This window comes from Carassius auratus, unplaced genomic scaffold (assembly GCF_003368295.1).
Source record: "Carassius auratus strain Wakin unplaced genomic scaffold, ASM336829v1 scaf_tig00214790, whole genome shotgun sequence".
NCBI classification, from domain to species: Eukaryota; Metazoa; Chordata; class Actinopteri; order Cypriniformes; family Cyprinidae; genus Carassius; species Carassius auratus.
In genome coordinates this window covers 127,922-144,632 of record NW_020527805.1, presented here as the reverse complement: position 1 = coordinate 144,632, position 16,711 = coordinate 127,922, and the positions used below count along the sequence as shown (strand labels likewise).

Sequence of the window (16,711 nt, the reverse complement as noted above, 5' to 3'; positions counted from 1 at the left end):
AGCAGTATTTTAGATGCACAAGTTCTTTCGAGCGTTTGCATCATTAGGAAATGCGATGTTCAGTTGACCTATGAAGTTGTCTGAGCTAATATTTTGTCTGAGTTACAGATTTCTCAGATGGATGACGTGATTGCGTAGTTTCCTTGGGTGTATCTAGTGAAAGAGTAATGGGTGATGACACTTATTTAAATCTGAACACAGTTCTAAGTATCAAGACCAATACTTTCAATACCAATTCTAATAACTCTATTAAATTGATTTATTTCTGTGATATCTATGTGTACAATGGGTAATTATAGCTATTTTACATTATTTTAAATGCTCCTATAATTAACAGTAAAATAGCAAAGTATGAGACAACAAAATCCAATACATTGGAAAAAAACATTTTCATGTTTTAATTTTTTTAATTTTTGTGGGATCTATATACTACTATTAATATGAGCAATTATTATGTTTGCAGGTCAAACTAACTTAAAAAAAATAAATAATAAAATAAGTAAATAGTACATATTGCAAATAGCAAACGTAGAAGCCTGTAACAACACTGACCAAAAATATGAGAATACATAAATATTTTAACGCTTGTATTCAATATTTTCATTTTGTGAATAAATGTAAAGCTTTTCAAAAATGAAACCTTTAAAATGCTTACAAATAACATTTAGCAAAGGTTGTCTGATTAAAAAACAAGCAAATATATAACACTTTCCACTTCATATTTATGAAGCACGGTGATTTCTCTAGTCTACAAAAACTGACATTGAAGTAGAATTTCTCTTCTGCTTTTTGAAGCATTTCCTAAGAGTATTGAGGAGACCTAAACAAAGCAGACTGGTGATCTACCAGCGTTCACAATTCATCAATTGTCCTGTGCCAGACACATTGTAAACTGCCCCATTTATGCTTCTTTTGTCTTCGTCCTCTTCTTACATTCACACTCTTGCCCTGTGAGAAACACATTGATAAGCCCCTAATCAATATTCTTTTGTCTCCAGTTTCCACATTTACATGTGAGAACCAATCCACCCCATCAACATCAGCCTCTATTCTGCATCTACTCATCGATACAAATGTTACAAAAGTGTAAAAATAACTTCTTTCACCTAGTCTTTTGTGGATTGACTTCATAGAAATAAAACAGGTTTGTAAAAGCATTTTAAGAATGAGGGTGATTGTTACAGGGTCACTTCATTTAAATATGAATTAATTTAATCTGTTTTGTAAATCAAGTTAAAATCTTCATGTCTTTCGTACACCGCCGTTTAAAAGTTTGGAATCAATACGATTTGTGATGTTTTATAATTCTATCTATTCTGCTCCTCAAGGCTGCCTTTATTTGATTAGAAATAGAGAAAAAACAATATTGTGAAATATTGCATTTTAAAATAATGTTTTTCTATATCAATATACTTTTAATTTATTCCTGTGAAGCAAAACTAAATTTTTGGTATCATTACTCCAGTCTGCAGTGTCACATGATGATGATTAAGCAGCACAAGTGTTTTCAACATTGATAATAAATCAGCATATTAGAATGATTTCTGAAGGATCATGTGACACTGAAGACTGGAGCATAATGGCTAATGAAAATTCAACTTTTCATCACAGAAATTAATTATATATTAAAGTATATGAAAACAGAAAACCATTATTTTAAATAGTAATAATATTTTACAACATTACTGGGTTTTTTCTCTCTATCTTTGGTCAAATAAATGCAGCCATGATTAACAGAAGAGACTTCTTTAAAACACATCGATGATCGCAAATGTTTTTTATGAATTCCAGTGAAACTCTGGGTTACCAAAGCTGTGGTGTCATGTGATCAAAATCACATCACCTCTCAAATGTACAGTCATAAATGAGGGTGGAGGAATCATCAAACTGGAAGCACATTGTGTGAAGACCGCCCAAAGGTCAGTGACAAACTTGATATTAAGGAGAATAAACTTATTAAACTTAAACTTATTACATGTGTGTCCATCAAAAAAAAAAAAGTTGTATTTATAAACTATTTTATATTTTAATCAAATTTCCTTCTGTCCCACTTTTGGAAATATGGTTTTGTAAAGTGGGACGGTACTTCAAAAGTTAAAAAATGCACGGAGGGGCATGGTTTGTGGGGCAAAAAAATATTATTTACAGGGGTTTTTTATGCAATATAGAATGCTGTTACTGCAGATGGGATTATAGATGATAAAGATGGTGCCTTGTGAAAGGACTGCTTGTTTTCAGAGATGTAATGAGTTGTAGGTTGTTTTTATTCAGGTAAAGTTCTCAAGGTTGGTGCAAGCTCGCTACTAAAAGTTCTCAAAAAGACTGTTATGATTGTATGTGCTTTTTTTAGTAAAAAGAGAAGGTATTAGGCAAATTGGTCTTAAACGTTTTTAAACAGCGGTTCACTGCACGTTCGTGAATTCATTATCCAGGTTGATCTGGACTAAAATTAAACTAAAGCCTCAACTGTGGTTTTATATTTGGTCTTCAAAAAGGCCTAAAGGTTATGCCTGCTGTGGTTGAATGTGTTTGTTGAATAAGAGAAGAACAGTCAGGAATTTATATCTTCATAACATCACATAACATAACATAAGATTTGACTGTTCTACATGAAAGGTGGTTTTGACCTTTTATCATGTGTCCCACATTAAGGAAACATCTGTCCCACATTAGGAAGCTGCAGATTTTATCAGACAACTTGCATTAAAAGCATTAATATGTCTATCATTCCTTTTATGAATGTGGTACCTGCATTTTCTCTTTTGATTTATTTAGGACACATCCTGGGGTTTTTATTAGGTGTACTTTTATGTTTTGGCTACACATCGCAGTATGTCACAGAAATCTGAAATGCAGGGCAATTCTCCCTACTATTTTTATGAATTGTAAAATAGGTGCATTTTGTATCAAACTGTCCCTAACTGTTTTTATTACCATTTTCCAAAAATCATAAAGATAGTTAATATTAACCACTGCAAATAGCAGATCAAAACTGTATTCAGGGGCGGCGTTAGGGGTGGGCTAATGAGCCCCGAATGTTTTTATTACTACTATGCCATCAATGAGTTTTCATGCCCAATAAAGTAATTTATATTAGAATTTAAATAAATAAATAAATATCTCTCGACTCTCACGTCCACAGTGTCTGTAAATTTACCCAAGTAAGTTACACGTTGTCATTCACACCCGACGAAAACCCCCCACTGAGTCTAGTGCTTCTGACTGACATGTAAACTGGCCAACCATCGATGAGCGTCTGTACGATCCAGCCAATGAAATGAGCAGGCGGTTTGTTGGCGTGTAGTATTTTACTAGATCAATTTATTTGAAAATTAAAATGGATATTGCAAAATCCATCTTCTACTTCTTCAAAAAAGGAAGTAAACCCCCCCAGCCAAAACACTTGAACGCCAAGATACAACAGCTTCAGGTATCTGTAACTTTTAATCTTATTATATTTCTTTTTCGGTTTCAAATTGTGTCTGATTTAACGTTACATTTTGAACATCTAACAGTTAACGGTTGCGGAGCACAGTCTTTAGGACACACACACCGCTCCAAACTCCCGAACTGATTCAAATTATTTGCGATTCCCAAACTGACTCAAATGATTCGCGATCCCGCTCCAACTCCCAAACTGGAGTCAGATGACTCAAATGATTCGCGATCCCGCTGCGAACTCCCGAACTGCTTCAAATGATTTGCGACCCCATACTGACTCAAATGATTCGCGATCCCGCTACGAACTCCCGAACTGACTCAAATGATTCGCGATCCCCAAATTGACTCAAATGATTCGGGATCCCGCTATGAACTCCCGAACTGATTCAAATGATTCGCGATCCCCAAATTGACTCAAATGATTCGCGATCCCGCTCCGAGCTCCCGAACTGACTCAAATGATTCGCGATCCCGCTACGAACTCCCGAACTGACTCAAATGATTCGCGATCCCCAAATTGACTCAAATGATTCGGGATCCCGCTATGAACTCCCGAACTGATTCAAATGATTCGCGATCCCCAAATTGACTCAAATGATTCGCGATCCCGCTCCGAGCTCCCGAACTGACTCAAATGATTCGCGATCCCGTTACGAACTCCCGAACTGACTCAAATGATTCGCGAACCCGCTATGAACTCCCGAACTGGCTCAAATGATTCGCGAACCCGCTACGAACTCCCGAACTGACTCAAATGATCCCAATAATTAAAAGTGTGCACATGGAGAGAAATAAACAGCAGATGTTCATGTTAACAACTTCTTTAACTTGAGCAAACGCTGCTAATACATATACATTTGTTAATAAAGTAAATAAAACGAAAACATGAATGTTTTAATGCTACTGAATAAAAATAAACGATCCACTCGAAATCTCTGCTCATCATGACAGCACATGGATCAGTGAGCTGCGTCTAGGGCTGATGACGTCATTTCCATGGAGGCATGTTGTACACGCCCGCGTCCATTGACTCCGCCCCCACGTCAAAACAGTGCCACAAAGAGAGACGTGCAGAAAAGTGAAGCGCAAAGGAAAAATGGCTTTGCAAGCTCAAACTAGACCATACCTGTTTTGGCCGGGAAAGTCACGTATTTTACCCTTCTTTCCCGCCGTCCTCCCGTATTAGTATTTTCCCGTAAATCTCCCGTATTTTTATTTATTATTTTTTTTACCTGCGTTATTAATAAAATAATAATAATAAAAACATTCCCAATCTGAGCTCTGTCACTAGTCTCGCGATAACTCCCACCTGTAGCAGCCTGTCGCGAGGGGTGTGTGAGGTCAGATGACATGAGTTATAACGTGGGAAAAACAACAACAACAAAAGAAAAAACAGAGACGGAGGATGGATGCTACAATAGAGAGTGAAGGCACACCTGCCAAAAAACCAAAACCCACGTGTAAATACCGTGATAAATGGGACAGCGAATTTACTTTTTTTAAAGAATGCAAAGTCTGCAACAAATTGGTACAACAACTCACTAAAAGAGTAAAAGAAAAGTTATGTGAAATGAAAAGAAAAACTGTTAAAGAAAAGCAATATGAAATGAAAAGAATGTGTGGAATTAAAATAAAATGTAAATGTAAAGACATTAATGTTAAATTAACAGAAAATATGCAAATAAGCCTTTAAATAAATGCTCTTCATATACACCCTTTTGTGTTTTAATTTGGGCTATAACACCTGTCTTAAAATGTAAGGGATACTGGAGCTTTGTTGGGGTGGTGGGACTGCTCGCAATGGGCGCTGGAAAATTTCCCTTATTTTCAAATCCAAAACTTGACAGGTATGCTAGACTGACACGCAAAATAAAAGCAGCGTTGCAAATAAATTAATAGATATGACCATGGAAAATATGTATTGCAAAATCATTGCTTTCGCGCTGTTTCATTTGTTTTGCAATTCTTAATTTTTGTTTGTATAAAGCAAATGTATTTTCCTCAATACTTTAAATAAAATGTTTTAAATTAGTTTTTGTTTTTATTGTTTTTGTATATTTTAAACAAGGTAAATCTTTCTGATTTATTAAAATAAAAAAGTCACATACATGGATTTTTCTGGGCTAAGCCCCGGATCTCCATTCACCCTAGAACCACCCCGACTGTATTTAAAAAAAAAATAAACTGAACACAGTTTTCCACTTGTTCTAGTTATATTAATATTTTCATTTTCACCAACTATGAATAGGCAGTCTAGAGTTATAACTTTGACAATTTTGATCATAGAAGTAGAACACTTTAGGTGTGTTCGACATCGGCTGCGGCTGGATGCAACCGATCGGCGAGAGTAGCCGCGTGCAGGTGGGGAGGAGCTGCAAGCGGAGATATGAAGCCGGACACGTTGTGGCTCCCGTAGTTTGCTGCAATTACGTCAGTCATGGCAGATCACGTGGCGATTGCTTACTTGATCGCGTTTAAATGTGTGTATAAGTGGTGTTTTGAGAAAAAAAAAAAAAAAAGTGGTGTTTTGGAAGGGTGCCTTCCAAAACAAGATACCATATTGGATATATACTTTATCAGTATGACATGGGTGTTTCTGCTTATAAAAAATGATAAAAGTAACCTATAAAAAAATTCCCTGGTGGGTATGTGTTTTTCAAGGAGGTTTCAGCAACAAGATTTACAGTGCCCTCCTGCTGAGCTTTTTAACATTTTAAACATAACACCACTGATTTTCATATACAGAAAAGCACAATTCTGTTGGATTTATATTGTGATTTAGACCAACTATTTGAAAGTGAACAGTGTTGTCAAGTTGAAGTTACAGCAAGTTGTTAGCAGTTTGCTAACCACATGCAGGTGAAGTATAAACACAGCTAAATAAACTAGAGAATATGAAGAAACCAAACAAATGGAGGAACATAATGTATTATGTATCATTTGTATAGGAGCATTTATGACCACATTAGATTGTATGCTTTTTAGATTAACATTTTAGTTCTTAAAAATGCTCATTTGAATAGGTTATGCTGCTGAATACTGTAAAAGGTCTGTATAAAAAAGAAAGTCATGCAAAATAAACATACACAAACTTTATATTAACAATAAAGTAAATACAGTAAAACAATATTTAATAAATATGATTTATAAGATGAAGACGACATAAAAACGTATTGAACTGTTTTTAAAGTCCATATGAGAATTTCTGAAACTGAAGCCGACTCGCAATAAACTTGAAACGCACGTCATCGGTGTCATCAGTGAATCCAGCCAATCGTGGATCAGTTGTGTCGTCATCAGAACCTGTGCAGCCGCTCTTCAGAAGCTGCGCTGGCTGAGTTCTCCGGCTACTCTCGAATCGCTCTCGTGGTACTTTGACGGCACACGTCACAGTCACGTGGCGTCAGCGCTGTATCAAGTCGGACAAAATTTCTAACCGGCATGCACTGCTTCAAGTCAGCCGACGATCGGTTTGCGCAAAACTGCATGAAGTCGAACAAGCCTTTTTTCAGTAAAGGCCGACGGGGCCTAAAGTAATTTCTACATCATTGTCGCCTGACAACTGTTACTTTTCTCAGCGCTGATCAAGAATAGTCCAATCACAGTCGTGTTCTCAGTCGGCGCCCTTCCCCCAAGCGCTGAAACGGAAATAGGTTTCGCCACGTGACGTAATTTCCATCTGTACCATTAGCCGCCCGCCATTTCCTTTGTTAAGACGAGTAGAAAAGCTTCGGCACGCATTTTCTGCGCCATTCTGCTGCACTAGCCGCTGGAATCCTTTGCAAAAGCCCCGTCAACCGCTAGCAACATGGACGCTAATAACAGCAACATTAAAAGGAAGAGCAGCACCGGCGATGGTAAATATCTGCCGGAGTTACTGGCGGAGAAAGACAGCCTGGACTCCTCGTTCACGCACGCCATGAAACTCCTCTCTGCAGGTCAGTGCGCCTTCATTCATTACTCAACAATTCACACAGACTAAACTGGTATTAATTAGTCACTTGAGAACCACTTTTCAAGTTAATTTCTTCCATATTTATATAGGTAGATGTTCACGTGTGTCGGTGAAGCGTGTGCTGTAACGTTAGGCCCAGAAGCCGTGGATTTGGCCGTTGGGCCGCGTTGCGCTTTTAAATTAAAATTTTATTTTTATAACCGTTATATAAAAATATTCGTGTTGTATAATGCTGGGAAGCTTGGTTCGCATACAATTAGATCAAATTGGAACCACGTTGAAAATCATTATCAAAATATATTCTTGGGCCGAAGGCGCTAAATTTTTAATAATGAGCATGCAGTTTTAATGGGAAATATGATATGCTTGTGGCATATTCGTGGTGCATTTAGGCCTATTTACAGAGAACTGCGTGTTTAAGGAATTTGTTTTTTTTTTTGAAAGATGTGTGTATGTGACTCCCTTAGGACAGCATCGCTTGCATTTCTTTTGTGGAGAAAGACGATCTCATGATGCATTGCTCGGATGGTTGCAGACAATGCAAGAGAAGCGTGCATTATAAATCTAGCTTATTTTGCACCGAGAACCAACGAAACAAACATACGTTTACTATGCATAACGTAATAATGGTTTAGGGCATTACTCTTATTGCAGAAAGTGTAATTTTTTAGAATTTACGCTAATTTCCCCACTGCCCTTTTCTGTTTCTTGAAGCCAAAAAGGTTGTTTTGTAGATTTTATAAGATGGAATTTATTCCTTAGTATTTATTGGATTACATATTTATTTATTTTTTCATTAGGAATCAGTTTGCAATTTTTTTCACATTGGTGTGGTGAAGCAAAATTTAAAATTCGCTCTGAGCTGATCTTGTTTTCTCTTGCAGAGATTGAAAGGGTCCAGAAAGGTGAACCTAAAAAAGAGTCAGAGACGTATCTGGATTTGTTCACCGCCAAGAACGTGAGGGTGAAAGAGCGAGTGCTCATTCCCGTGAAGCAGTACCCTCGGGTAAGTCGTTGTCTGACTTGGTCTATATGTTGCAAGGATTTGTTATTTGACATTTATTAACCGATGCCTCAATGTTTCTCCGCAGTTCAATTTTGTGGGAAAGATTCTTGGGCCACAGGGCAGCACTATCAAACGTCTGCAGGAGGACACCGGGGCGAAGATCTCCGTGCTGGGCAAAGGATCCATGAGAGATAAGACCAAGGTAATGAACCAGGCTGCACAGTTAGTTTTCTGTTTAAGGAGCAGGTTACTAAAGATGAAATTGTGAAACCTGCAGGAAGAGGAGCTGAGGAAGGGTGGAGACCTGAAGTATGCACACTTGGCCATGGAGCTGCATGTGCACATCGAGGTTTTCGCTCCAATTCCTGATTGTTACCTGCGTATGGCTCATGCCATGGATGAGGTCAAGAAGTTCCTAATGCCTGTAAGTATCAATGCAAGACAACCGATGCTTTAACCTGTCACTATTTTTCATTTTCCCCAATCACTCATTTAAATTGATCTGCATTTTAATAAAGCAGATGCCTAATTTTCCCTGTTTTCAGTGAATGTGCTCAAAAATAGCTGGTAAACTCTTTAATAATTGTTAGCCTGATTAATCCTTTCTCTGGTGTGTCAGGTGGAAGGGCTTGAAGAAATGCACCCAGATGCATTCATGGATCCAGGGTTTCTGAATGGTTCTCAGGATATGTCTGGCAGAGGCCCGCCTCCCGGCCGAGGCCGCGGTGGACCACCCCCAATGGGACCTAGGTGAGATGATATAAAAAATATAGCCTCTATCCCTAAATATAGCTTCTGTGTTAGCTACATGCATCTGTCGATAGAATAATTCTGTCTCATGTAAGCTTAGCCATCTTAAGTGTTGAGTATGCAGTAATAATCCATATATATTGTGCTCAAAGGGGTCGTGGTATGCCGCCTCGTGGAGGACCACGAGGAGGAGGACCAAGAGGAGGTCCAGGGCGTGGAGCTTCAGCGAGGGGAGCCCCCGCAGGAAGAGGTGGTCCTCCACCACCAACATCAGCCAGAGGAGGAGCCGCCACTCGGTCAAGACCACCAACTCAAACTCAGAGGATGACACCAGCAACCGGTCTCTCACACCAGCAGCACCAGTCCAAACCGGAAACCTACGGCGAATATGTAAATCATTATCCAGAACACCACTGTTAAATGCAACTCTTGTCTGCACTGCCATTCAAAAGTATGGAGTCGATATGATTTCTGTCTTCCAGTTTACATTGATCAAAAGTGATCAGAGACCTTTATAATGTTACAAATATTTCTACTTCGAATAAATGTTCTTTTGACCTTTCTGTTCATCGAAGACTCTTGAAAAACTTGTCATAGTAATCGGGTGCACAATATATATTGGCCCGTGATAAATGTGCATTTAGTCAGTAAAGCGGGTTATGTAATCAGTGGTAACTACTATCAGGTGCGTGATTTTTCACGGACAACCTTTGCAAATCAATGGTGATAATGAACGTGGATTTGCACAGCTTGTTAGTTAACAACGGATTGGTGTAGTAACAGCTGTTCTGTGTGAAATCACACACCTGATAGTAGTTACCGCTGATTAGATGTGCATTAATCATCGGTGATATATATTGTGCACTCAACAGTAATATTGCATTTGAAAAAATATATTACACATTATTTTGATTTGTAATATTTCACAAAGTACCCGTTTTACAGTTTTTGGTTTTTTTTTTTTTTTTTTTTTTTTTTTACGTCAAATATTCTGCTTTAGTAAAGGAGTATTTAAAAATAATAATTGAACAATCCCAAACTGTTGAATGGTAATGTACTACAAGACTGTCTTGCATATATTTTTTTTTTTTATAATAAAATTTCCATAGTTGTAATACTAGTTTGTGTAATACTACACGTACTTGTTTGGTCATAAGTAACCAACAAAACAGTTTAATTCAAAAGTCAATAGAATCTGCTCCTAATATTAATTTGTCAGCAAATCAGACCACACTAGTAGCTCTATGACTTTTTATAATTTTTTTTTGCTCCGCATTAGAACTGTGCTTTCATTGTTTGACTTATGCTGTTACTTTGTGGAAACAACAGTTTTTAGTGAAAAGACCAAGTCTTCAGAAATATTTTTAGCTTGTGATGCATCTCCATGTCTCCTGTATTTTCACAGGCATATGAAGAATCATACGCAGAGCCTTCCTATGAAGGATATGAGGGCTACTACAGTCAGCCTGCTCCACAGCCGTGAGTGCTGGTTTCTGCTTTATCTTTCTCTTATTAGTAGAGACTTCTTTCTCTAATTAATTTCTATGAATCCCTATTCACACATTTTAGTTGTAACCTCTAAATTTAATATTCTTGCTAATGGTTCCTCAGGAGCCATGCTTCTTTTTCCTTCTCATCCAAAGTCTTGTATTTATTTTTAATTTTGACTTTACAAAACTCCTTTTAAAACTTTTTTGTTCCACAGAGACACAGAGTATTATGATTACGGTCACGGAGAGGCACAAGAAACTTACGAGTCTTACAGTAAGACAAACTCATTTATCCACAAATCGGCTTTTTTTGGCCCATCGTTGAGACAATAGAGCCAGTCGATACTGCAGACATTAATGTTAGATGTTTTTATGCTTAAAGGGCCATGAAACCCCAGACTACTTATGACATTTTAGTTGAGCCGTTTGTATTGCACATCATAGAAGACAATATTAGCATCAAGTAATTTTAGATTTTTGGAAAAAATTGGTTAAAGTTTTTTTTTAATCTCTCCAGTTTTAAAATCTGCATTATGTTAACTTCTCAAATTGACGCAACAATGTACTATTGTACATCGATGACACTTCAGTGTCTATTAAATTATTTGAGACTGCATGCTCTTATCCTGTGAGAAGACGCTTGGCCTAATTCTTCACAGCAGCATGTGTTGATTTGCTATGACAGACGCTTCAAAGTGACATTATCTGAGAGAAACGTTCATGGATCAGAGGAGAGGCTTTTTATTTTGCTTTAATAAGAGTTTGGCAAAAACGCAATTCAATCTCTTAGTGAGTAACCATTTTTACAGCTCCATGACACGGCCCATCAAAAGGCTTGTATAAGTATTGTAAAACTTGTATTCGTTTAAGTGCTGCAGAATAAACATGAACATGCAGTTGCATAAATTGTAATGTTTTGGATGCAGAGTGCTCTGCAGTGCACCGCACCCACTGAATGTTTTTCTCTTTTTTTTTTTTTTTTTTTTTTTTTTTTTTTTTTTTTTTTTTTTTGTGGTGAGAATGAGTGTTTCATGACCCTTTAAACTATAGCACACACACATGTCTCATGCCAGGAACACAGTTTAAGATGTTCCAAGTTCTGCTTGAATCAGTTTTTCCATGTTAAGGGTGTGTGTTTGTTTCTAGCTGGAGATGAATGGGCTGGCGGCGCTTGGGGTGGCACCGGTGGAAAGGCTCCAGCTGCCCGGCCGGGCAAATCATATCGGGAACATCCATACGGCAGATACTGAGAGCTGTCCGTCACGACGGTTGTCTGGCGACTTCCTCCCCTCGTAACCTCTTGTAACCACCTAAAGTAATTTTAGTTGTTTTTTTGTATTGTTTTGGTTAACACTCCTTTTTAATATTCTGAATCTACTCTTTAATACAATGACCATAAGTTTGACGTGAGGCATTTTAAATTTGAGATTACATACTGTGCTTATTCGCTTTTGTTATATAAATTTGTTTTTGTTAATTTCCTTTAATGCATAAGTGTTTCTTCTCTGGAAAAAGATACCTGAATGCTAGATAAGCTAATGGCTATGTGTAAAATTGGGGAGGGGGGTAAAAAAAAACTGCCTGTTAATGTCACGTAGATTTATTCCAAACACGCTTTTGTAATGCACAAAAAAAAAATCTTTGAGGAATGCACAAAAATATTAGTTCTAGTAAAAAAAAAAACATGTTAATTATTCTTCAAAGAATAAATTCCAGTTGGTTTGAGTATTTACGGTTTGAAATTTTCGTGAAAACATTTAAACTTCGCATCTGCTGATTCGTTTTGTTAAATGAGCAAAACAAATATCGCCAAGTTTGTAGTTTAGATTTACTTGTAGTCAGATAAAAGTACAACCTTCTCAAATATTTGTACGTACAATACTCAACTAATAAAAACTTGTTCTTTTGGTGTTTAGAAGTTTGCAGTTTCCGAAATATTAGCAAGCTTGTGTGCATTTCCTAACTAGGGAACTAAATATGTCCAAAATGTGTCCCTATCAGTTTGTCAATAAAGCTTAGTTTTCTTTTACAGCCTTCAAAACCTTTGTATTTGACTTTTATTAAAGTGCTAATATTCATCCCATATAAAATTGTTGCAAACTGTAAAACTGTCAAAATTCTGCATGCAATTTATAACATCACAACATTTAGATGGAAAACTTGTTTTACTCACTTAATGCTGTTCAAAAAATATTGTGTATAAACCGTTGATTAAATTAGTCTGCAATTATTTGTATTAAGTAGATCGTGAAAAATGTGCATATTTATGTCTTGTACAGAAACAATTGACCTCAAAATACAAACATTTCAAAAATTTTACCTTGGTCCCCTAACAGTCTTATCTCAATTATATAATTTAATCGTTTTAAAGGGGTCATATCTTTAAAATCAGCTTTTCTTAAAGCTTTTGAGTGTTCATAATGTGACAACATGTGATAACATTTAAGACTAAAAACTAAAATTATTAGTGTAAACTAAACTGTTTTGGTGCAAAAAGAAGTGGATTTTATTTGATATGACCTGTTAAACAAAAAATAGTAATCTATTCAACACTAACAATGATTTATACACAATACTAAGAAAATCCTGGAACTTTTTCATGTGTTTATACCTGTTTTAAAAGCGATAACCCTGTTGCAACTTTGCATCAGAGTCACTAAATCCCTCTGATGTCACAGAGACTCTACATATCTGTCTTCTATTGAGAAGGATCTTGAGGTAAGACCTGCAGAGTCACCTCTAAAAGTGCAAATAGATCCCCATTTTTAAAAGGTAAAGTATACATGCACAAAACAAATTCGATATTTGGTGCTCTGGTAATATCTGGTAATTTTGCGTGACAAAAAAAAAAACAAGCAAAAGAAACTCCATGATGTATTCAACCAGATCACTCAACACAAAGACTTTTGTAGCCCAGGGTGAGAGTTTTGACCGTGAAGATGATTCAAATGTTGCATTCGCTGGCTTAATAAACCACAAAATTGGGAAAGAAGGCGTAAAGTGTAACGCAAGCTTCAAAAAGGTAATATCAACCTTAAATTTCTCTCTTAGCACAAATGTTCATTTACTCATTTCTACACAATCATTACAAATTCAAATTCCGTTTGCAAATTCAAAAGACAATATTCCTAAACTTGGCTAACACATTAAACATTAATTTTCTAAAACTTAGTATTATATAGTATTTGTTATATGCAACTCTTGTTTTAAAAACCAAATAGATTGTAGTTTTTAGTCAAAATTACATTGTTCTTAAAAAGTGTTCTTGTAGCTGTACAAAATAGACAAAAATGTCCTCAAATCTAACAAGTATGTAATGAGATATGTGTAGAGTTGGACTTCTCTGTGGAGTTGATTTTTTTTTAGGTCTTGTACTAACTCATCTTTTGTGTTGCTCAGTGACTGATGCCAAGAGGTTCTTTCCAGACTGGCTTTACCAGCAGCTGCTACAGGTGAAAAGTGTGTGTGTGTACGTGTACATTTAATGACCACAGACAAACACTAGTTTAAAGTACATGAGTAAGAATTGTAAGTAGCATCTTGGTTTAATAGAATCTGTGATAGTGAATTTAGTAATTCAATCTAAGAGCGATTAAATTCATTTTTACCTTTACGTAATTCAGTTTTCATGGTCAAATAGCTGGCCTTTATAAAATTGTTTCTAAATCTCTGCAAAATTATCAAGAAATGTTGGATTCGTGTTTGTTTTTGTTGTTGTTGTTGTTTTTTGTCTGCATGTTTTCATTTAGAACAGGTTTTGCATTTCTTTTTGGAACTGATTAGTCGGAGGCATCATTGATTTGAGCTTATGTGCACTAGTTTTTGAGTGTGAGAAGCATTTGCGGGAGAATTTCGGCTGTGTTAACTCAAAACGGATGTGCATAAGCTCAGATCAAAAATGTGTCTGAACACTGTAGCTTGCAAACATCTCTTCATGTCTGGTCTTATTGCATTACTGGAAGGGTCATGTGAAAGTTTACATTTATTGGACCAAAGAGTACTGGAATGCTTACAGTGGATATCCTTCAACTTTGCAGTTTTAACATTGTGTTTATAAGTCTATTTTATCTTGTGTAGTACCAAATCCCGTGGGCATGTCGGTGGTTTCTCTGAAAAAAATGTAGTTAATAGTCTTGCATGCTTGCACACCTCATTAGTCTTTGAGCGGGGAAAGACAAAGTCTTTGAATCCTTTCAAGGTCTCAGTCGGTTGTGATACGGTGTTCTGCTTCTGTGCAAGGTCAGATTTAAAAAGGATTTTGTCTAATAAACAGTAACGTTTTAATGCATTCTCTCTGTGTTGCAGGCTCTTGGTGTCATTGAGTACTGAAGAGGAAAATGACAGCGCATTTTAATACATGTGACTTTAGTGAAGATTTTAGTCTTTTAAGTCATGTTTTTGTTACTTGTTTTTTATACATGCATTTTTTTGGATCCCAATAAATGATTTTATACTGTTTTACTGAAGTTGTATTGCTGATTGTGTTTCAGAATGAGGTGGTATTGCATAAGTGAAGATTCTCTCTTGCAGTTTTATTCAGAGTATGTTTTAGCTTAAATTTAGAGTTTTATTTATTTTCTAAGTCAGTAGTTTGTTACAAAAATGTTCGTGCTGATCATGTAGGGGGAAATAAGCAATTGGGAAAAGTTTTACCCAATGTTGTTGTGGTGAACTGTTTTTGTTGTTGCAACATTAGGCTGATCAAAATCAACTCAACGTCATCAAGATGAACTTTGAAGTTGGTTTGAGAAAGCATCAACACAAATTAAAGTTTTTTTTTTTTTTTTTTTTTTTTTTTTTTTATTAAACAATTGTTCACCAAAGTTCTGTACAAATATACTTGAAGTAATTTTACACAGAGCAAAAAGTAACTGGTGTTAACAGAATACATAAAACCGCTAAATGCCAGTTTGTGTGTGTATAAAAAATGTTTTTAATTCTGGATTTAAAAACATCAAGGGCCTGTTTAACATAAAGGGGAAAGTTATTCCAAAGCTTTGGACCTGTGCCAGCAAAGGTCCTTCCTTGCTTTTTAACCTTGTTTGAAGTACAAGTATGGGTGCAATTTGTTGCAGCAGCATTTTGAACCATCTGTAAATGTTTGAGAGAGGCCTGATTGATACTTACATTATAGAGGCTATTACAATAGTTAAGACCGGTCAAGTTAAAAGCATGAATGACGCTTTCAAAATCATTAAAAGACCAAAAAAGAGATTACTTTTGATAATTGGTTGCATTTTTAGCCAAGATGTCTCAAAAGAGAACGAGACCGCCTCAAACTGGTCAAAAACAGCAGAACACATTACTGTAATAGGTGTATCAATAGAAGGAAGTGAAATATGTGCTCTAACAACAATCTTTAAAAAATATATTTTTATGTTTAGTTTTTGAAGTACTACGGTTTTAAGGCCAAAATTTAATACAGTTTGCAGTTTCTTGGGAGTTCAGGGTGATTGCTAGTGTATTATTGGTGGTTCATATTTTATTCTCTGTTCTTTGTAATTAAAATTTCTAGCCACCTGGATCAAACAATCCTTTTTAAACACAACTCGGTCTTTCTTTCTCCATCTAGATCAGTGATCCTTGAATCTGGCTCATGGGATCCACTTTCCTGTAGAGCAGCTCCAAGCGTTTATTTTCTTTCCTGTTTGGCTTTTTGTCTTGGCCTACTTTCTCTTTCTCTTTATTTTTTGTCTTAACTGTCACTGAATGGAATGCACAGGATTATGGGATATCAAAGGGATGCATCCGAGTCAGAATGGACTTTATTGCCAGGTTTACACATACGAGGAATTTGCTTTCGTGATAGAAGCTCCGCGGTGCAACAGAATGACAGCGACAGAACAAAAATCACATAATAAAAGAATAAAAAATACAAATAAGTAGGTAAGGAATGACAATATACATCTATGCTGCTTTTAGAGGGCAGATGAAGGCATCCCAGGAGACAGGAACTGAAGCCAACGTTGAATTTGGATGTGCCTTAATGCCTTCCTACCTTGGAATACATCCTCTGAAGGCAGCATTTTTCAGTTTTTTCGGATGTAGCCATTATGTACTTGTATGTCT

The 16,711-nt window shown here is 36.4% G+C and overlaps 1 protein-coding gene across 2 annotated transcripts; it reads left to right on the top strand.

The window, feature by feature from the left end:
• The first annotated feature begins 7,137 nt into the window (after positions 1 to 7,137).
• LOC113092966 (KH domain-containing, RNA-binding, signal transduction-associated protein 1-like) lies at positions 7,138 to 15,108 on the top strand. 2 transcript variants are annotated; one of them, XR_003287673.1, is made up of 11 exons: positions 7,138 to 7,379; positions 8,281 to 8,402; positions 8,488 to 8,604; positions 8,680 to 8,826; positions 9,022 to 9,152; positions 9,305 to 9,542; positions 10,558 to 10,631; positions 10,858 to 10,916; positions 11,789 to 11,957; positions 14,042 to 14,094; positions 14,948 to 15,108. XR_003287673.1 is itself a non-coding variant. In XM_026258772.1 (9 exons), exons 1-9 carry the CDS (start codon positions 7,250 to 7,252, stop codon positions 11,890 to 11,892), a joined length of 1,122 nt encoding a protein of 373 aa, XP_026114557.1. In that variant the 5' UTR covers positions 7,138 to 7,249; the 3' UTR covers positions 11,893 to 12,683. The 2 variants fall into 2 exon arrangements, 1 of the variants encoding a protein (XP_026114557.1); XM_026258772.1 differs by lacking the exons at positions 14,042 to 14,094; positions 14,948 to 15,108 and having other exon boundaries at positions 11,789 to 12,683.
• Positions 15,109 to 16,711: the final 1,603 nt, after the last annotated feature.